This window comes from Passer domesticus, chromosome 9 (assembly GCF_036417665.1).
Source record: "Passer domesticus isolate bPasDom1 chromosome 9, bPasDom1.hap1, whole genome shotgun sequence".
Taxonomy (NCBI): Eukaryota; Metazoa; Chordata; class Aves; order Passeriformes; family Passeridae; genus Passer; species Passer domesticus.
Window position 1 is genome coordinate 36,914,139 of NC_087482.1, and position 22,575 is coordinate 36,936,713.

General features: G+C 46.8%; 1 protein-coding gene across 8 annotated transcripts in view; it reads right to left on the reverse strand.

The window, feature by feature from the left end:
• Window positions 1-2,337: 2,337 nt before the first annotated feature.
• Window positions 2,338-22,575, reverse strand: part of GRIP2 (glutamate receptor interacting protein 2) — a 262,009-nt gene continuing 241,771 nt past the window's right edge. For 7 of the 8 annotated variants that reach the window (XM_064432760.1, XM_064432759.1, XM_064432757.1 and 4 more), the window contains exons 18-24: window positions 20,707-20,846; window positions 18,258-18,434; window positions 15,379-15,532; window positions 12,369-12,489; window positions 8,689-8,925; window positions 6,882-7,028; window positions 2,338-4,420 (exon numbers count right to left, since the gene is read on the reverse strand). In XM_064432760.1, coding sequence (XP_064288830.1) covers window positions 4,223-4,420; window positions 6,882-7,028; window positions 8,689-8,925; window positions 12,369-12,489; window positions 15,379-15,532; window positions 18,258-18,434; window positions 20,707-20,846 — 1,174 coding nt within the window. In that variant the 3' untranslated portion in view covers window positions 2,338-4,222. Of the gene's footprint in view, window positions 4,421-6,881; window positions 7,029-8,688; window positions 8,926-12,368; window positions 12,891-15,378; window positions 15,533-18,257; window positions 18,435-20,706; window positions 20,847-22,575 lie in introns of those variants that run through there. The other variant, XM_064432764.1, reaches the window with a different exon arrangement.

The window sequence follows — 22,575 nt, forward strand, 5'->3', positions numbered from 1 at the left end:
TAAAGAAAAAAACCTTAAAAATATTTTTAAAACATTTTAAAACATTTTTTGTGTGTTCCAAACCGGAATATTTGTATTTGAAAAAAAAAACCCTGGAGTGTAATTTAATCCTAAAACCCCCTAGCCTTTGTGTATATGGTAAATGTTTGTATTTTGCAGTTTCTGTTTTGCTTTTTAGATAAATAAAATGTATATGGATATTTTTAAGTCATCTTTGCTTTTTTAGATGAGTTTGTAATCACCTTATAACTGAAAATAAAACTTTCCTTTATAAACCAGCTGTGCTCTTGGATGGGTTTTTTTTGGTCTTTGAGTAGCTCAGTTTTTCCTTTATACCTATTACTTATTTTGGGGTTGTTGGTGTGGGGTTTTTTTGCCATTATAAAATGCTATATATATATATATGTATGAAATATGTGTAAATCACTATCTAACTTCACCCTGGTTGGCAGCACAGCCCCACACACAGCCACTCACTCACCCCCTCATTCAGTGGGATGGGGAGAGAGTCAGAATGGTAAAAGTGCAAAAATTCATGGGATACAAGTTAATAAGTAGCAAAGGAAAAAGGGGGTGAGGAAAAAAAAAAAAACACAACAAAACACATCACAGATAAAAAACAAAATTAAAACTCCCAAGTGATGCAAAAGAAGGCCATTTCTCACCAGCCCATGCATGGCACCACTACTGTGAGAGTTCAAACATGTCAGAAAAGCCCAATAGGAAGAAAAAGAAAGGGAAAAAACCCACCCCAACATTTGTTTTTCTGGTGAATGGGACTGGTTATTTCGCTGACCTCTTGACCTCTTTGGCTTCTTCAGTCAAACAGATGGAGGTTAAACCAGTGTCTATTCCTAAACCCTGATTTGAGGTAGGGAAAGAAAAAAACAACCTGTAGGTGGCTATTCCTTGTGCAAATAAAACATGTGAGTATCACTGCTGGGCCTCCAGCACCCCATGCCCAGGATCAGTCCCCAGGTGCCTTTAGTTGTGATTTTTTGGCTTGGTTGGTTATTTTGCTGGATGTGATTGAGAACTTTGCCAGGGGTTTTTCCTCTCATCAGCACAGCTTGCAATGCCAGGGCTAAACAGGCTCATAAGAGCACAGACAGCAACTGCAGTGTGCCTCAGGTTAAAATAAAATAGATAAACAGGAAATTTTAAAAGTCACTAAAGTGCCACAAGCTGCTGAAGGGTTTTGGCTACCTGCCCTGGTGGCCATCACCTGCCCAGGGCTGCAGCTGCTCCCATCAGCCAAAGCCCCTGGGATGAGAAGTGACATCAGCTGGGGGATGTGCTGCCCACTGAGGCACATCCCAGGGAGCAGCTCCGTTCTAACCTTTTCCCTGGGACACACAGGAACCCTTGGACACACTCAGGAACCCCTGACACACACAGAGCCCCAAGGCTCTCATTCCATGGGTGCTCCTTCAGCCTCCTGCAGCCCCCATGCCTCGGTTGGCTCCAGGTTTGGCAAGGCCTCAGTGCAGGGCCCTGTTCTGAAGTGTTCACCCCAGGAGGGCAGCCAGAGATGGCAGATAAGGAGTGTTTGTGTGGCAATGTCTAAGGAGGAGCATTCACATACCCTGCTCACTCTCTGAAAATTCCTGCATTACCCACTTGGCCATGAAGGGTTGTAAAACCCAGCTCAGCCCCTCTGTGCTGGAGAGCAGAGATTCCCTACGGCCTCATCCAGGGAGCATTCCAGCCTGTGCTGCCCACACTGGGGGCACAGGGAACAAATCCTCGATGCATGGACACAAGAGCTGTGTTCTGGCTTCACGGCAGTCAATTCTTGGGATGTCTGGTTTCAGAGGTGGGGTAATTTGGCTACCACGGTGCAGATCCCCAAGGCACCCCGCTGGAGCTGCAGGGTTCTGAGCACCAGATGGGACCTCTCCTGCCAGCACTTCATTCTCCAGGAGTTTTCTAACCCATCCTCAGGGATTAACCACAGCTTTGCAAACGCTGCCACGTCACGGCTGCCACGTGCTTTGCTGTGTCAGTGTTTTGTCACGGAGCAGCCCAGCTTTAAGCCAAGATTCCCAGTGTGGAAAAGCTGCAAGCAGTGCTGGAAACACGTGCGTGAGCATCTCCAGATCTTCCTGTTAACAGCCGCAGCAAAATTGTCTCTATGGGCACAGGGAAGGGAGCAACCCAAGTCCTGCTGCTTATGGTGGGTGGGAAGGGACAACACTGGTAGCCCTACAAACATCCTCCCCCTTGTCCCCCAAGGTGTCTTACAAACAGTGTCCCCTGGCAAGTTAAAATATTGCTGGAAGCAAAGCATTGCCTCACTATCATCCTCCAGCAGAAAGTAACACAAACCAAAATAAATGCATTTCATTTGCTTTTATTTAATTTAAAAAAAGTCAGAGTCATTCCAATCCCATTTAAATACAGAGATTTACAAATAGGTCCAAAACAGGACTAAAATATCCTTTGAAATGCTGTACTTTTAAATATTGTGCTTTCATAGATACATAAGAAAATTAGCATATAAAAATACTTTACAAGGAATACACTCTAATATATGGATAAAAATACACATTTAAGTAATGCATTTCATCTTCATATCATTCAAAATGCATAGGAAGGGATACAAGGACCAAGTTTTTCTTCCTTCTCTTTTTTTTTTGTTTTTTAAAGCCTTTAATAAAAGTCTTCATTAAAAACCTATGAGAAGCCCCAGTGAGCTTCCACTGCTCAGAATATTGCATATAAAAACACTTTCGGCTGCACTGTCAATGCTCCACAGTATCAATTATGGCACATTATCTAGCTGTGGCAGCAATGGTATGGGATATTGCATACTCAAAGAGAAAATGGCTACAACGACAAGGAGCTGGATGGGGCCGTGCCTGGGAGGAACATCTGTGCTGTCACAGGGGCTGGAGGGGACAGACAGCGCGGGGACAGTCCTGGCTCAGCAAAGCGACGCAGACGTGCTGCACACCCACCCAGCTCCCTCCACACAGCCCTGGCGTGCAGCTGGGCATGGGGGAACTGGGAGGGCAAGCAGGGAACGGGGCAGTGGGCTCAGGAGCTGCTGTCTGAGCAAAGGAGCTCTTGGACTCCATGGCCCAGCCTTCCCAGGGAAAGTGAAGCTGCACGCCACCACCAGGACAGGGACATCATCATAAAGTGCTAATGTGGGAAACAGGGCAGGCAATGCAAACGCCACAGCCCCTCTGCCACGCGGGGCTCTCGGGCAGCAGGGGAGCAGCCACAGAGCTACAAGAGGCCAGCAGCAGGCAAAGGGGCACGCACACCCAGCCCACAGGGACACAGGACATCACCTCCACCCAGCCAAGGGCTTGTCATTCCTCTGCCTCAGGGGAGACAGAAAGGTTTCATTGATCCAAAACATCAGGGGCAGCCGTGGGAATTTTGCTACTCTGCTATTTGCTTCCAAGCACAGGCCAGGTTTGCAAGCAAGACATCTCTGTAAAGCTCAGACAAACAAGGGGGATTCAGGCAGGTACTCAGGGCCTTTAGCTTTGGGTATGGCCTCTACTCTGCAATCACTACTGAGCACAGGTAACAACACTGCTCATGGGAATCAGGCACACAAGGCGCCTAATCCCACTACAGGTGAGCCAGACCTAGGGGAGAGTGTGGATAGGGCTGGCAGGAGACAGCTGCAAACACCAATTTCTGCACAAGAATTGCATTTAGCCACTCTCAAGCACATTTTAAAGTGTCTTTTAACTGGCTCTCTCCACAGCCCTGCACTGGGAGTGCAAGGGGCTGCAGGAATTGATTTGCCAGGACTGTTGAAAGGATGGAGCTGGGCACAACATAAAAGGAAAGGCATTTCAGTCTTGCTGTGTGTGATTAACTGAGCAAAGAAAGAACATAATAGCACCATGTGTGTTTGTAGGATGGCCAAGGCCTTTCAGGGTGAGAAGAATGTCAGAGGCAGGACCCTGCACATTCGATGGCAGAAGCACAGGGGGATGCCCTGCCATGGGGGATGGCTGTGGATGCTCCTTCCTCCTGCAGTTTGTCCTGCTGCCATCGCTGCCACAGCCCCAGACGCACACCCAGCTCTGACCTTCCCAGAAACATTTGGCGGTCTACAGGCTCAGTGAAGACCCACCTCCCCACTTGCAGGATATGGTACACAGAGCATTTACAAATACCAGTGCAAAAAACCAGGAATAACACCCCAAATACCACAAGAGCTCAGCAGAGGCATCCTCTGCTCTGCTCCTGCTGCTCAGAGTGTCTGGACACTCGCCTTGACCTCGGCGCTGTGGGGCACCTGTGCTGGGAGCTCTCTGTTCCCCTCCGAGGGAGCATTGGCAGCCAGGGCCAAGGGGTTCCGGCTAATCACCAGGTCCAGCTTATCTCCAGCCTCTGAAATCAAGGGAACGGCCAGACAGCAGTCAAAGTCTCTCGTTCGGATGCGGTTTACCTGCCAGGATGGATTTAGGACATGCCATGGGAAGGAACAACAGAAAGATCATGTTTGTTAGTCAGCAAATGCAAGATTAGTGCTAAACCCCAGCTGGAAAAAATACACAGTTCTTGGGGGTCCCTGATTCCAGGTTAACAATGGAGAAGAGCAGAAGCACCCCTTCAGAATGAGCATCCATGCTTAGCTGAGGAACAATGCAGTAGCTGATAGAGGAAAGGGGGAAAAGTCTGGAATGAACCCTGACCCTCAGTGCCTGGGCAGTATGACAAGTATTAAACACTGCAGGGCTCAAAACCAGTTCTCCTGTCCAAGCCTGTAGAAAAAAAGTTGCCATTTTCCATTATTTTTTTGCCATAATGGCTTTTACTGGCCTTAAATTTGGGGTGCCAAGTATCCAGCACATAGAAAACAAATAAAGGCCTGAGGCTTCTGGCAACCATTTTCCAGCTCAGCCAGAGGTAAACCCAGACTATACCAAACAATATCTTCTTCCCCTCTCCCCATTTATATCCTTCTTTTCACAGAGCCTGGATGCATTTCATGTCAGCTCTGGAGGCAGCTGCAAATTCTGTCTGTAGGATTCAACAGTGAAAGCAGTTTCTGTTGGCTCTTGCAGACCTTCAAGCACATTTCTAGGCTGGGTCATCTGGAGAAACCACCCCAGCTCTCTCACCTACAGTTACCAGAGCACTTGGGCTTGGTGCCATGACAGCTCTGGGACAGAGCAGGCTGACAAACAGCACAGGGATGGGAAGTGGGAAAGGGGAAAAGCAATTTCCCATACACCTTTGGAGTGAACATAACCCCTGGGGCCAGGTGTTGCTTCCTTCTTTGGGTAAGGGCTGGGTATTTGGCTCCATACAACCCTTCCATGCCAAGCCTTCCCAGAATTAATGCATGCCCACAGTGCTGGGTCTGTGAAAGCAGCAGTGTCCCCCCACCCTAGCCAGTGTCCGCACAGAGACCCCACTACTGCCCCTTACAGCACAGGGACAATTTCTAGCCCACTTGTGAACAAGGAGAGACAAACCACAAGCTTGCTCTGCCCCTGCTCTGTGCCAGCCAGGCAGCTCCAGTGCAGAAGTGCCACCAGTGCAATGCCATGCTCCAGTTAATCCATGCAGCCAAGAGGCAGAGGGTCTGTGACAGCAGGGACGAGGTGTTTCACTGGCCTTCGGGCACATCACCGTGCCCACAATCGGCAGCACTGTGCAGCATCCTCAGCAATGCAGCTCTGCACTTCTTGAAGGGAGTCACCTACAGCACATCTGCAATCCCTCATTCCCAACTCCACGTGACAACGTGATGGCAGCTGCCTCGTGTGCCCGTAGGTGTGAGCTGTGTGGCACAGCATGTGGAAAAAGGGTGTCCAAAGTGTCCATGCCGCTCTGTTTAGGATTTTGGGCACACCTCCCAGAGCACTTGGCACTTGCAAAAAGCAGCACATCCAACACTGAACAGAAAGGCAGCCCAGAGCCTAATTAGCTTCTTGTTCATTCTTGCACCATCTTTTATTTGAAGCTGAGAAGGAATAATTGTATAGCAGCCAACTGGCGAGAGACCATAACAAGCTTAAACAAGGTTCCCCACAGTGCTGCCAGTCCTCCAGTTACCTGATGTACATAAAGTTTTGGCTTTAATCCGACTGCTAAGAACCCCCACCTAGAAATTAGTAAAACTAAACATCTGAGTGTTTCCAAATATGGTGACAATATCTGCATTTCCAAATGGTAGCAATTTTTCCACAGAGGTTGCACTTCCTTCAGTTGCTGTTTGAGTTGCCTCAAAGCTAAAATAGTTGGTTTTCATCCACACAGAGCTTGTCTCCAATCTCCAAAACTCACCAGGTTTTTTCTGTCCCTCCAGAAGTTGCTATGCCCAGGGCACATTTATTACAGACTGTGCTTTTGACCAGTTTTGATTCTGTTTCTGCATCAGCTGTTTCAGATGAAGCATTTTTCAAAGAAAAATATCCATAAAAATACCTTGCTTGAAGGATGTGTTTCCTAGAAAACTTTTCTAGTTGTCAAAGGCATGCACAGAACTTCATGGACTTCACTTAATTCCACAAGGGGCTTCACAGGAACACATATTGGTCAATACAGTCTGGTTCATCCAAAAACTAGGAGTAGGATTGAGGGTGAGGAAAGGAAGCAACACAGCTTTTCGCTTGTTTTGAGCCATCCAAGCTCAAAAAGGCCAGTGCCAGAACAGGCTGTGCTCTGGACCAGTGTAAGCTAGGAGTACCACCTGGGGTACCACCTGAAGTACTACCTAGTGATTTCTCATTATAAAACACAGGTCCCATTGAGTGTTGGTGGCTAAGAGCCAACCTAGTTGGCTAACTATTACCTTTCATTAAAGTTAGTGCTGCCATGGATGGGTCTCACTTCTCTCTTCCTCTCAGCCACTCATTCACTCCGTCCCAGCCTCCAGAACTGCATTTTGCATTTATTACCTGAAGCACTCTGTCATATGGCTTGAGGCCACACTGATCTGCTGGCCCATCCGGACGGACCATATTTACATAGACACCTTTTTCTAACAGGCCATCCGACAAACTGAATCCAAAGTCTTCGCTCTCCGGGTCTTTGTGGAGTGTCATCTGCAGAGGCAGAAAGAGAAGAAGCAGGTTTCAATGCAGCAGAGTAAGGAGGTGATGTACAGGGGTGCCAGGATGGGAGAAGCATGAGTAATGTGTGCAGACCTACAGCAATTCTGGTCTGGGTCTCCTGGGCAGGTTTTTCATAGCCTGGGCAGATAACACAGACCGAGCCTTATTTACCTGACACCATCATCACAGGAGAATTGCTTTGGTGACTGGCATAAAAACAACCCCATGACAGTCCCTCGCTCTTGGATGTGGAAGGAAACCCAGGCAGTGTAATACAGACAGCACTCATGTTTCACCCAAAGAGCAGCAAACAAGTGTTTGTAATAATTGCCTCCCCTGGCTCAGGTTATGCTGTGTATCCTCTGGGTGTGCCAGACCAGCACACGAAAAATCAACATGTTTACTGGGAATTTTTAACATTGTGAGTCAAATGGGAAGACAGCTCATTTTTAATACATCACTCAGCAGGAACATCTAAAGTTCTCCATATTATTTACAAGCTATTTTCAGAAAACTCATATCAGTAAGTGCTGATGCTCTGAGGACAAGAAATGGGCAACCTCATCATCCTTCCCTTGGGCACATCATGTTTTGGCCTTGCCCAAAGGAGAAGAGCACTGCTGGAAGTGTCTTCCTGTGGGGTAACACTGGGAACCAGGGACAGCTGATTCCCCAACACTAGCAAAACCTCCCATTGCCTCCCATGAGCTGGGAGTGAATCTCTACCATGACTGTGCTCCAGGCTGGGTGAGCCTCATGGATCTGCAGTCCTGGGGAAGACAATGCTCAGGGTGACACACAGGAGCATCCCACCTGGCCTCAACCTCATTTCCAAACACAGCCAGCACCAGATGCTCCAGCAGAATGAAGAGTCACCCTATAAAATGCCTGATTACATAGCTCTTCTCCTTCAGGTACCAGGGAGTTTTATTTAAAGACACATTTGCCATGCTCTGGAAGGCAAAAGCAGATCAAACATGAAAAAGTTGTTTTTTCCAGCTAGCACAACTTCAGGTTTCATTCTGAAGTCACATTAGGAAAGAAAAAAGTAATCAAATTTTTGAAACCTCTCCAGCTTCCTTCCCTGCTTGCATTCTACATCAGCAGCTTCTACAGTTAATTACTTTTCTTAATTGCCATTGCCTTGCACAATGGTTAAACTGGCTACATTCAGCTGAATGCTGAAATCAAACCAGTATCCCATCACTGAAGTGGAGTGGAAGCAGAGGGAAGTAGTTTCTTTATTTGAGAAGTGGCCTACTAAATGGAGTGTACCACAGGAAAAGAGCTGATGGGTCTCCAGGGGGCCATACTTTGAGCTCTCTCGCTTTTATCTGTAACAAAAATTAACAAGTGCCAAAACACAAGAATCTGGAAATTACATATAAAGAGAAACAGCAAAGCCCAGGTTTGAACCCTGCTGAATGATGGCAGCTAAATCCCATTACTCTTCTGAAGGGGCTTCTTCATCTTAATCTGACTTTCTGGAAACCTTTGCTGCAGACCTTGGTGAGGGCCAGCTTTAACAAGGACCAATTTCTGGGGGTCCCTCTGAGCAAAGCAGATTTCTTACAAGGTTGCAAAGGTTCTACAGCTTTAACCACTGAGGTACTGCAGTGCCACAGTTACACCCACCCTCGGCGACACAAACCTTGTGAAACTCGAGGGGGGTCGGGGACATGATTTCCTGCATCTCCTTCTCCATCTTCTTCATGTCCAGGTTCCTCTCGTTCTTCTTGGCGGGGGAGCTGCTGCCCTCAGTCTGTCCGTCGGTGCAGCTGGAGTTGGCTTTCCTCAGTGGGCTCATTCCCGAGGGGTTGACAGAGTCCAGGAGCAGCTTGCTGCCCTCCAAGCCCAGGTTGTGCACGCTCCCTGTCATGATGGATGCCTGCAGGGCGAGGGCACAACGTCACTGCTGAGTCAGCAGCAGGAAGAGAGGGACCAGGCGGTCACTAAGACGCCGCAGACAGCACGGCGGCACACTGCTCTCATTAATCAGAAAATTAGTACCAAGAAGCTCTTCCTGTTGGCTCTAAAAGCCTTTCCCAGACCTTGGGAGCTTGCTTCCAGGTCTACGGCTGAGCCACTTTGTGCTCTCCACCTCCACCCCAACAGGGAGCTTAATCTCCGAAGGAAGCATTTGTGAAGCACTGCCTTATTTTTCCATGACCCCTTCCAAACCAACTGGGCCAGGCAGGCCTCATCTTGTGCCTGAGCCATCTTGAGTCAAGAAGGACGAATACACCATTCTCAGGGAGCTCCCAGAGGAGCCAGTGTCAGCCTGCTTCTCCAGCCTACCTCTGCAGGCTGCAGCTCCTCTCCAGCATCACACGGTGCTGGCAATGGCCCAGGGGAGTCAATGCCTTGGACTCCACTGAGGGCAATTCAGCACAAAAATTAGGATTTTATCTGTCAGTAAACAGGAGCTGTCACTGAGCAAAATTGAGTTAAAAATACAAAATTAAGTCGTGTTTAAGCCTGGTCATCCTTGATAGCATCCATTAAAAGATGCCCCTAAGTAGACTCGACTCCATTTGGCAATGCTTTCCACTAATGAGATTATGTTGATCAAAGCTAACGAAGGAGTCAAAAATCCAGTCTGTGGAACCTCAGCTGGCTCCAGGTCATAGAGTCCATTTAAACAGTGTAATGAAACCTGTAATTTCAAAGTTCAAGTTCAAAGGGTCTGCAGTGCCAGTAAATGTCAAAAGGGAGAAGAAATTAAAGGAAAGGTATGGAGCAGACAGCAAAATTCTTCAACACTAAATGTGGCAAGTCAAAGAGCAATTTCTCCTGTGAACAGGGGAAATATCATCCAACTAAATCTCTAAGCAAGACCCTCCAAGGTGGAAAAAAGGCAAAGTGAATTATGGTGGCAGTAGGAAAATGCCAGCATTACCCACGTTATCCCAAAAAGGGTTGGATAAAATAAAGAAAACCTTTCATCTTTGCACTTTTCAGGTCTTCACACATGACTTGATCAGCTCAAGTTAGGTCAAAACTCAAATACCTGTTATGTGGAAGGACACTGACTTATCACATATTTGAAAGGTAGACTAGCAAACAACAGCACAGCCAGCCAGAGTACATTTGGTCACTGCCCTTGGGTAGCCTCAGCCCCCAGGGTGTTGTGCTGTGCTGTCCCAGCACTGCAGAGCCAGGGAGAACAGGAAGGTCTGTGCATACCATGCCACTGCCCTCTCCCACAGGCTGCAAATACCACAACCAACCAGGACCCAACAGCACTGGACTCCTTTTCCATCTTCATGGCATTTAAATTCTCCTTGCAGCATCATCAGCAATTTCCTAAAGTTTTTTCCATAAGCTTTAGGTTTAGGGCAAGCAGCAAAAAGAGCAATTCCAGACTTCTCCAGCCTGTGGCTGCTCTGCATTATTTTTTCCTATGTCTTGGCTGCCTCAAAGTAAAGCAGAGACACACACTTTACTGGAAAAAGCCTGTTTCTTCCCATACTCATAGCCTAGATTTGGATTCTGACTGTGTGTGAACCTGTTTCTAGGCTATCATGGGTCACCTTGCATGACTCCTTATTTAAAAGCAAATTATGAAGGACCAATTTTTTTTTTTAAATACAGACAAATCCAATCTCTGACTGTCATAAAACCATGGGAGAATGAATGTTGGGGTGAGAAAGCTGCAATACAGCAAAGGCCCCAGTAAGCTCTGCACATCCCACAGCACACTTAACAAAGGCTGAGCACATGGAGAGGAAGGAATGGATCAGGAGTATTTTGGATTTGATAAAAGGGGAGTTGAACCCAACAGATTCCTGCTAAAAATAGAGCACTTCCCTTCTGTCCTCAAAACTTTCAAAATATTCTAGGAACGTGCTTAATACACAGAAACCCTGGAGGTGCTCAGCTTTCAGTAAGATTCCTTTATATGTTAAAAAATATTCCTGTAACTGTCAAAGCTCTAAACAGCATAAAACAACAATTGCACCACAGATCCCTGGAAAACAAACGAGAGTCCAACAAATCCCATCTTTTGCATTTAGATACCAGCAGAAAATAAATATTTATGCATCATTTTAGAGAGGTACTTTCTCTTAAGCAGTCAACAACTGCTGTTTAAGAAAGGTTGAGAACAGCTGCCTAAACTCGTTTCCAAATACATTCAGCTCCAGGAAATAAGTGATCAAGGGGAAAAAGTTATAGTCTGAGAGGGCTGGGGATTTGGGATTTTTGAGTGTGTTGTGGGGTTTTTTAAGTCAGCATTTTCTTAAGCAGTTAAGATAATAAAAACAGCATTCCATGCTTCAGCACAATAAATTTAATTGAGATTTCCTCCTCCACTTACAGTTGCTAAGGATCAAGGAGGAAAGAACAATTAGCAAGTCCCTTGTCACAATACAAACCAAAACAGGACTTTCCTCTTCGACCTTCAATTAGTCAGAAGTTGCCTTTTTTTCTCTGAAGCCTCTGCAATATGCAAGTTTACATAAAACCAGTCCCACTGGGAGTGATGGAGGGCATGACCCAGAGAGTTCTCCTCAGTCCTCTGCACCTGGAGGGCACAGGGAGAAATTGTCTTATGGGGTCCTCCTCCTTCGTTCAGGCTGTGGAACTAGGGAAGGGAGCAGCACAGGCCCCATCCTGCCAGGCAGGTTTGCTTCCTGCTGCTCACAGTCTCAAGGGGGCCCTTTATTTGCATCCCATGACTTAGAAATCCAGGCTCCTCATCCTATAACCGGACACAATAACATGACCTCCAAAGCATTTTGGATAAAGAAAAGAGAAAGTGGTTTGTGAAGAGAGGAAACACCTTTATTTCTGCAGGAAGCAATTACTTTCTCAGATTTTTCCATGGGGAAGGCTGGCTGAAAAGCTTCCAATTACCTATTTCACTGAAAGAGTTTCCGGCAGAGTGACAGCTGAATGCAAGGTACGTGTGCCTGTCAGCACTTGAAGCAAGCCAAGGCTTCAGTCCCAGAGGGGGTCTGTGGGGCTTCTTTTGCTTGGCCTTCAAGTGCTCTGGACAGACAATATCTTTCCAAGCAGAGGGTTTACCACTGGATAGGGAAGGCTTGCCAAAAGTCATGTGAAGGTTATTGGCCAGCAACGGTTTGTGAAAAGGGCGTGGAGTTCCTGGCAGGCAAGACATGGGCTCAGAGAAAGAGCACAGGCAAGCAGATGTCTAATGAGACAGAGTTACCCATTAGCACAAAGCCTGACAGGAATTAAACCCAAACCCTTCTTCACACCACCAGCAGCTCAGGGATGTTATGGGCAAGTAACATTTGGGGAAACGGTCTAACGTTTATGGAAAGAGCAAAACAGTCAGGTCAGCAACAAGTTCAGAAAGTGATTTACCTCAATCTCCCTCAAAAGTTCAGACTGGCCGCATGTTTCCAAATCCTCCAAAGCTTCTCCAAAAACACGCCAAAAATTGTCCTCATGAGTGGTCTCAAGGCCATTTTGGCGGTTGGGGTATCTGTTGTAACGTAGGAACCAAATATTGTCAGCACTCTTCTGCAGCGGGGTGAAAGCTGCAAGGCTACAGCAAGTGTCTCACCAGTAAAAGCAGACTTGAAGGATCTTCATATACAAAAGCAAACAATATGAACTTTTCAAACAAGAGTCCACATACGAGACCTCCATGCATTTACTAACGGGGCAAGTGTCCTTCAAAGGAAGCGTTAAGTTGGTGTAGCAATGTCAAAGTTCAAAGGGTAAATTAAAAAGTGCCTGTAGGAAGATTGTAGGTTTAGGAAGACCTTTTGGTGAAATAGAGAAGTGAAAGAAAAAAGGATGCATTATGGGTAAACCAGGAGCCTCAGAGACTGTTAGTACAAAGGCTGATGGGATAGAGCTCAGATCTGAGACACAGAACACCTGAGAAGAGAGAGAAAAACACAGAGGGTAACAGACATGGTGAGAAAATGATAAATACATTAGGTCTCTATGAGAGTAAATAATGCAAAGATGTATATAAAATGACTGCCCTGGGCTGGACAAGCAAACGCACACTACAGCCAGCAGTATCAACAGTGTCATGTACAACCCATACAAACCGAGTTTCATTTGCTTTGGGATGGCCAGGGAACTGAACTGCTACTTTCAGGAGGTCTCTCTTTTTTTTGCTGTATAGCAGTCTTGGCACTTACAGCTGTGTAAAGTCTGCCACCAGTTCTGTCTACAACAGAGAGTTAGGTTAGAGAGAACCTCTCTCATGCTGATACCGACACACGTTAACGTGACCACTGTGTGCTGGGGTTCTGCAATTCCCCACCTTGGCAGTTGCAGCACTTTTTATCTCAGACCACAAGCCAGGGTCAATTCTCATATCTCTAAATCAAACAGCAATTAAACATGGTGAAATCCTCTGAACAAAAAAGCAGGTGATGCTGGGCACTGCTTACTGAACACCAGACTGCAAAACTCAGATCAGCAGTGCTCTGTTTAACAGGAGCCTATTGAGAGAAACTCTCTGTGGTGTTAAATCAAGATCACGATAAACCCAATAAGGAGTCATGGGAAGAGCCCCAAGGGGACAGTGATATTGGAGCAGCCCTAATGCATCTTATAAGGAGCTGCATGGATGATGCTCCAGCTCAGCACCATGTGGTAGGACCTTGCATGGTTTAATGGTCTCCAGCTCCACAGACAGGAAGGGACACTCATGCACCACAGCCACTCAGCAAAGTCAAAACATTTTACTTGAGTAGATGTCACAGAGACCTAGGCCTCCATTAGATATATAATGACCCCTTGTCTTTTTCCAGATGTTTAATGACTGCAAAGTCTTTAGCACACACTTTCCCTTTGATCCACTGGTTTAAATGGGGTCTGTAGCAGGCAGAAACTCACTCACACACCCTTTGGCTCCTTGTGGGATCATGGACTTCCTGAAGAGAACAGTACATGACATGGCTTATTGTATTTTAAATTCACCCCCTATCTTTAATCAACTTTTAAAGGACAGTAGCCTTTACACCAGGCAGAAAGGTCAAATAAACACCCAGCAAGACTTTTTAAAAACAAACCAAAATTTCCCCCAAAAGGAATTTTTTTTCCCCTTACTCATTTCCTTCCTCTGCTCCCAGGTTCCCAAAGAGGCAAATGTCCCTTCTAGTTACCAGTCTTGCCTCTCAGAGCAGCAATACACAAACATATCCAGGACACAGATGAATCAGAATGGGCTCCCACATCACTGGGTCAGCAGGTTCTTCCAGGCTAAAGGCTGTCAGGGTTTGTTTTTCTCTTTAATAAAGAGGGCTCAGCAGCATGAACCATCTCACTTGCACTTTGACATCAGGGCTTGGAGTCCTCATTAGGGACACGGGGGTTTGGAGGGCTCAGATTTGCCAACTTCAGCTGCCAGCAGCCTCGCCGGGAGGGATCAGTGACCTCTGTGAGCTGGCTCTCGCTGAGAGGCAAAACAAGAACAAAGTCTCCAGCGCTGCCAGCCTTCCTGCCAGCTTGATCATCTTTAAATAGGTGGAAATGGCCATGAGATGTTCTAAGGGTTTTGTTCGGACAAACAAAAGTTAAGGAAAAAAAATAGGAGAAAAAAGAACCGACAGTAACAACACGACACACACAACTGTGGGGACTCTGGAGGATGTTGAGGGAAGGGAAGTTTTGAAGCAATGGGGCTTTTCCATTATGTGTGGCTCAATGAAGGGCAGCCTGTGGCCAAGGCAGATCCAGCAGGATTTTCACCCAAAGCACGGGGCAGCTGCAGCTGCCTCCCTGGCCTCAGGAGGTGTCACAGCATTTTCCCCATGCTGATTTCCCCATGAGCTGGGGGATTCATTTGACCATGTTCACACAGTGTAGCTTTGAGGTGTTGGAATGGCCAAAGTGTGATGGAGAGAGAATCCAGCCACAGTTTTGGTAGATTTTAACATGGATATGCAACCTCATGCTGGTCCTCCAAGAGTTTGATTGGCCTCTTTTGCTTTGTGGCACTGAGCTGGTGTGAAGTTGCACCCTTCCTCAAAAAAGTCTGGCCAACATATACAGGGACAACCCTGACCATCTCTGTTTATTACACCTAAACAACAAAAATACTGCAGCCTTTACATGGCAGGAATAAGAAACATGGTAGGAACGTGTGGTCCATGCAGCTGAGACCACCCTAACACCAGACACAAATGTCACCTGGCCATGGCAGAGCTGTCACACAGTTACACTCAGAGTAACCTGGCAATGTGCAGGCAGCCCAACACAGCCAGTGCACCACCAGCATTCTTCCCCATGGCTTGATGCCAAGTGGGACATTCCTGGCCACTCCATCACATTCCAATGCCCCTCTTGTCCCTGTGCCTTGACACCCATACTTCCAAACACCTCCCTGCCTCCTCCCACCTCTCCGTACCTGCTGGATTTGTCCCAGTCATCTTCACTGAAGCTTCCATCCATGTAGGGGTAGTTTTTCCTGGGGTCTGCTGGAGGGGTGCTGCTCTTCTGCCTGCTGTGTCTCCACTCGTGTGGATGGAGGGCTATGCCAGCAGCCTGGGGTATGTATGTACCTAGGGAAGGCAAGAAGGAGAGGAAGAAGAGAGAGGGCAATACCTGGTCAGAAACCCCAAATGGAGTAGGACACGCAGAGCCAGGAGAGCCTCCTTCCCTAGGTCCCAAAAGTGAGGTCACATGGACTGCACACTTGCCATCTCAGTAATACAAAAGCAGTTCTTCCAGTCTCTTCTGGATTTAACCAACGCAGCTTCTCAGGATGTTGACATGGGATGCCCCATTTCCCCTTTTCTCCCCTGCTTCTCAGTAGTTTTATGGTGTGGGTCTGGGATGCACAGACCTGGGAGTACACATACACACCACTGCAGATCCTGCCTCCAGCCAGTGCCAGCTGGGCTTAATAGCTCCTGTTTCCACACTGAATCCAGCAGAAATTATGTAGTTGAATCAGTCACCTTTAAATACAACAAGTTCTTCAAAGCACAAAGGGAAGATCCTGACAAGCTTCCCTCAGTGGTGGTAATGAGGAAAAATCAGCTCTTATCCTAAGAGCTGCCAGCCAGTTCTCCCAGAAGTCCCAAGCCTTTGGGATCAACTGGTACAGGTACAGGAAGCTGCTTCAGGGATGTGTGTGTCAAAGGCAAGGAATAGCATGGAAAACTCTGCTGGCTTGAGAGCAGAGGAGGCTCATCTATATCACATTTGACAGGAGATCAATACAGACTGTTAGTATGAAATCAGACAAGTTTCACTACATCTGCCCCCATGAACTTTTCCATACTGTAGTGTCTTACTCCAGAGATGAAAATCCATCATTACCAAGTCACAAGATCTTCAAGTCTCATGAGAAGATGCCTAAACAGAAAACTTCCAAAACAGACCACTCCTCAGCAGTGGCAGTGCCATCTGCAGTAGAAATACATCTCCTGAGTCCCCTGCCCACCTCCTACTGCCCATTCAGTGTTTCAGAGAAATCCTCAGAGCCTTTCCAAGAAGCACCATATGCTCCCATCACATGCTGTGCCAAGCAAACAGGAAGAAGTAATGGAGAAACATGTAATTAAGGGAGACTTGACGTCCTCAACAGCTAAGAGCACTGGAAATACCCAAAGACAATGCCAACATTTTCTCTGAAAATGCCAAGGCCTGTTATTTCATTTAACAGATTGTTTCCCCTGTGTGTTTTTAAAGGTTAGGCTTCTCTGGAGAAAGCCCCAGGAAAATTGCTTGCCAACATTTTACAGCAGTGGGAAGCACTCACTGCCTGCCAGAGCAGGACAAGGGCCCTGGATGCAGGTCCCTGCAGCGGGTGGGCAGCAGGTCTGGGCTGGGCATGGGGCACGTGTCCAGAGCAGTCACTATAGATTCATCTCCTCCTTCCAGAGAGAAGGGTGGGATCCCTGGGATTCAGAGCCACCTGGTGGCATGTTCCCACCAGGCCCAGCACAGCTTCCCTGCCAAAATTCTTCCTTGAGCAATCTCCTACTGCTGTGAATGAACCTAAAACCTACAAGGCTGCAGAGCCTGATCTATAGTTCTCCATTTGGGGTGTAACCCCCAATCTCCAGGCTATTTGATTCACAGGTTTCCCTGCACCCTGCCTTTTGTGCCATCCCACATCCATGCCCTTCTCCCTACCTTCCAGCACCCCCCTTCCCAACCAGCACCACTGCACCACCATGCAGCCAAATGCAATTACCAGGGAAGACAAGAGAGCCCCTGAAGCAAAGTTGCAGTGTGTGGATCTTGGGCAACTTGGCACCAGCCCCACTCCCTGGGGCGCTGTGCTCAATTACTTGTTCTCAATTTACCGGCAAAGCAATCACTTCCCAGTGTCCAACTTGTGTTAACATTCAATTAGATGGAGAAGGATTGCAGCATTATGAAGGCCAGGGGATTCCTCCTTAATGAAGCCTCCAGTCCCAACTGTGCTCCCAAATTAAGATTTCAGATGAACAGAGGCTGAAGGAAGACGCAAGGATGGGGAGAGCTGGGGCAGTGCTGCCCTTTGAACTCAGCCAGAGTGCAGTGAGCACAGCACACTCACACTTTGCAGCAGCATCCCTCCCTGGTTTCACATTCTGCTCTGGACAGGAGCCTTTCCACCAGCTTCCTGTTCCATGTTGCTTCAGGATTTTGGGTTGTTTCAACATGGGCTAGTGCTAGCTTACATCACTAAATCTGAACTAGTATAACTATTTTCCAGGGCTTTTCTCCAAGTAAAAATATATTCCCATGACTAGAGTATCCTCCATTCCAGTTCCACATCTGCTAGAAGCTACAGCTGAATAAACCTGACCTTGAAGACATGTGTTCATCTGATCACTCACTAGAGAGAGATACTTTCTTGTAGTATTACCTTAATTATTTTGTTAAGCAAGTGCTTCTAGTCACAAGACATTCTAGTGGATTTTAAAACATCCTGAAGAGGATTATTATAGCCTACAAGGCCTCTCTGGAGAAATAAAAGTAAGCTATGGACCAAATACTCTGTAAAACATATGGCCAGTGAATACTGTCTCTGATTACGAGAATTATAAAGTGCTGTAATGGTTTTGAAAATTATGAGAACAGTATGATGCCACATAAGCCAGAACAAATGTGCCAATAAAAGCCTAAACAGATACACCAACTCAAAGCACCACATGAGTGCATTCTAAAATATATTTTGTTCCCTTCTGGAAGTAAGAAGCCATACAAATGTGGTCAGGCTTTGGCTCATGCTCAGAGATAAGACCCAGACAGAGAAGGGACCCCTAAGAAAACACAACCCTGGCTTACCTTGGCTTCCATACCCAGCATCAATGGCAGAGCCATCCCAGGACTCCACAGTATTGTCCACACTTGGAATTGTGGAGGAGTACATTTCAGACAGCTTGCTAGTTTTCTGGGAGTCTGTCAGCTCGTCTTCTGGGTCACTCACTTCGTTTATGCTCCCCGACTTCTTGGGGTAGGATTCTGCAACCAGAACACCCTGCTTTAGCAGGCACGAAGAGCAAGCCTCAGGGAAAAGCTTATGCTGACATGGGAGCAAGCCCAGGTACTGTTAGTCTTTAAAGTACCTCTTTAGCTCTTCAAAAGCAGCTGAGAAAGGCATGTGCAATGAAGCTGAAAGGATTTAATGCATTACTCTTATCTCAAGCTGAATCAAGAAAAAATGCCTTTCCGAGTTTTTAGCACATGGAATACAAGAAGCAGCCATGGGGATTTGAGGATTACCACATATGAGAGAGTTGGGACCTAATCTCAATTCACAAGCACATCTTCCTGTACATTTGGAAGCTTCCTGCAAACAGCCCTTCCCAGAGAAGTGTTGGCTCCTGCAAGCAATACCCTGTAGCTTCTCTGGACTCAGAGGACCTCCTTTATACTCAGAGCAGCACCAGGGCAGCTGCTGGCTGCAAACTTGGCTACAAACAGGTGTTTTAATGAGACTCCAATGACAACCACCACTGCTGAAGTTACAGCCCTCTTCCACGACTGCACAACCCTGAAAGAACGCAAAGCTAAACACCACCTCTCCAGAGTCTCCCACGCATGTGACAACAGTGGAATTCCTGGGTGTGGTATTTTGAGGCAGAATTTCCCCTGATCAGTGATTGGAAAATGGGAGCTGAATGTGAATGATGAAGCTCAGACCTTCCCTTTCATTATTTTAGTGCTAACAGGCACTTATTATCATTATATCAAATTTCCTTTCAGACAAAAGCTATGCAAAGAATGGTTTCTCAGCACAAGCATTTCTTTGTACTGAATATTTTAAAGTCCTTGTTGATTAGATATCTTGTTAGCCATCCACACCCTGGATCTCTGACCTGAGGGATAAAAAGCCCTCTGAAAGTCTGCATTTGTCAATGAGGACAGATTATTTTACCAAACAAAGCCTGGTGTCCTGAAAGTCCCTATTTTCCAAGCCTTCAGAAGATTGCTCACCATGATTAACTCAAGATTACCTTGAAATTTCAATTACACCTGCTTCATTCTCAGAATGATTAACGAGTTTCCAACAGGCACTTGCATGTCAATTATTTCACCAAGTGCCTGTGACAATGCTAAGTGTCAGCAGGGGGAGAAAAGAGCATTTCAGACCAAAGACAAGACATTTAGCTACAGGGGAAGAGACTGGGGCTTCGTGAAGAGGAATCAGCTCCCCAGCTCTGTCTCTATTTGCCACATCCCTACTCTCTGCCCAGTCATCACCCATTTGTAAAACAGGTGCATTGTCACATATCTGCAAACTGCTTTGAGGTCTATAGAGGTTCTATGTTTAAGAGTGATGCCACTTTTTCAGATGCAGGACAAGCATCCAAAGGGCTACGCTTGCTTAGGAAAGATTTATCTCTTGATTTCTTCTAATTCCCACAGCACTGTGGACCATTGGCTGGGTAAGTCCAGCCAAATCTACAGACTGCAGAAGCATGGCACCAAAAAATGAAAGGAAAAGACTAGGGGTGGGAGAGACTAGAATGAAACCAGGCACCTGGTACTTTCTGAATTTAATGGAAAAGCCTCTGTTTGGCTGTGGTCATGCAATCAGAGAGAAAAGTTTGCATGGTCCCTCTTTTTTTTCAATCACCCTTCTGTCCCCAAGTGACCCGCCAGTACTAAGTATGCTTCTGCTTTTTTATACTATGTCAACAACAGCTTCAAAGCCACATGGAACTTGGCAGGGAAATCAGAAGGGGATCCCTAGAATGAAGTTAGATGCTTTGAAAGATGATCTTAGAACCCCAAGCCAGGAAAAGAGGTGTAACACATTCATTGCCAATTGTTTTCAAAAAGTTGAATTAAAGACTGGGGGGTCGGGGGGGGGGAAATTCATGGATTCTTCCAACTCAGAGTCTTCTAGCTCATTTAGCAGGGTTATATTTTTAAAAATCCCACATTCTTATACTTCTAAAAGTAACTTCTGCTTCACTTCTTTGGGAAATACCAATACAGACAGGGAATGGCAACTACAGTACAAGTTGTCAATCTGAATTAAAAATAAACCTGCTGTTTCACCTCTTCTTATCACTATAGAGAGACTTTGGGTTGCCTTTCTTTCATCTGTGAGTCTGAATTTCAAGAAACACACATGTTTTCCCACTGTGCCCAGCCATGCCCATGACCCACACTGCCTCATCCCACCTTCCAAAGGACAGGAACCTCCCCATCAGTGCCTGCTCCATGGCCCAGGATCCCTGCTGGGATGAGCCTTTCCCCTCCCCACCCCAGCTCCTCAACTCACTCTCTGTCTGCTTCTTGATCTTGAGGGTGACAGTCTCCCCTGCCATCTGCAGCAGGTGAATGGCCTCGCTCAGCGGTTTGCCCTTGAGGCTCACGTTGTTGATCGCCAAGATCCGGTCCCCAACGTGGATGGCTCCGGTTCTGGAGGGAAAAGGCACTGTCAGGAACTCAGAGAAGCAATTCCTCGGGAGGACAGGACATTCAGCTCTTGCTGGAAGAAATTAATTCTCAGCATTTTAAAATATGTCTTTGTTCCTTCTCGGTACACTCTACAGCTGTGACTTCCCCTTCACCACGTACCAGGAATCCAGGTCCTCCCCAGCTTCCATGTGCACAGACATACAAACACACAGGGGAACACAAGACCTCCTCAAATCCCAAGCCCCTCAGGAACTGGGAATGCAGACCAGCTTAGAGACAAAACACTTCAATGCAATGGGGTTAAAAGCACAAGCATTTTCACTATGTGGAGTCCAACAAGTCATCAAGCATGGAACTGAAGGACATGATCACCCTGAAGGAAAGAAATTACGAGACAAACCTAGAAACCTATTGGACAAAATAGCTCAACAAAATTGCTCATGTATGTGGCAAGCATGAGCTGAACCAGCTGCAATTAATGATATGCTTAAAGTTCACCCTACTCAGCTACACCCTTGTGACTTTCTCCACCAGCTCAGGAAGAGGTTGTGTTTTATTGCTCTGCCACATTCTAGCACTGGCTATTGCTCTCACCTAGACAAATCCTCATGCTTCAGCAACAGGCATGAGGAAACGAACAAGTCATGGCAATTCTCCCCCTTCTCCATCCTTCCCCTCTGTCACAGACAAAGGCTCCCTTCACCTCTTCCCAGTGAAGCTCTGGGAAGAGCAGGCAGGGCAGGATGTGTCCACTGCCACAGCCACTGCCAAGCCTGGAGCTCACACTCACCACTGGCTGGACTGAGCTTCCCAAACTCACACTCCAGCTCCCAAATGCCAGCACACAAGAGCAGCAACCACTTTCTGCTCCAGTACTGTGGGAGGTTCTGCTATCAGGAGATGGAGTCAGGAGGAGTTGCAAATCTGGACTGCAATATCTTTTTGTCCTTTTTGCCTTTTTGGAAATTTGTCTCCCTCAGGCTGCATCTCCAAACTGGACTGCAGACAGTCCCTACAGAACTGGAATTGGATATATCAAGGCATGCAAAACAGCTCTTGGCTTTCCCCAAAACATCAAAATTCTGTAGACACATTGCTGTGAAACTTCCACTATAAGTACATCAAATCAGGAAATGCAGCCAAGCAGCAGGCAGGACTGCTCAGGCTTCTACTGCTGCTGAGGTACTCAGCAGTGCCATGATGGTCCCACCAGCCACTAGATGTCCGTCTTGTGCCACCCAAATCAGCCTGGAAAAGCTGTCAGGGAAACAAACATTTCTGCATTCAAACAAATTACAGATGAAACTGGGACCGGAGGATTTGTCTTAAAAGTTTCATCTGTTGCAGTCCAGAGAATCAAGCTAAACTTCTGGCAGTTTACAGAAGATCCTTTTCTCACTGCAGTGCTTCAGCATTCAAGGGTTTCCTGCTGTTCCCTGAACCCAGCATGGGGACACATCCATCCAAGACACCCTCCCAACCACCCAGCCCTGAACATGATGGCTCTGCAGTAACTGTGAAAGTCTCTCAGCAGGGAAAAATACAGGAACAATTAAAGAGAAAGGTCACATTCAGCCAGGTATATTTCTTCAAAGGGGAGAAAGCAAACCAAAGTCCAGTCCTCTCAGGGTCCCCCTTCTGAGGCCATGCAGACAGAAGGTGAGAAGACTGACAGAGAAAGCAGTTTCCAGCTAGTGACCCTCGTGCCTCTCCATTCCTACCAACAGTC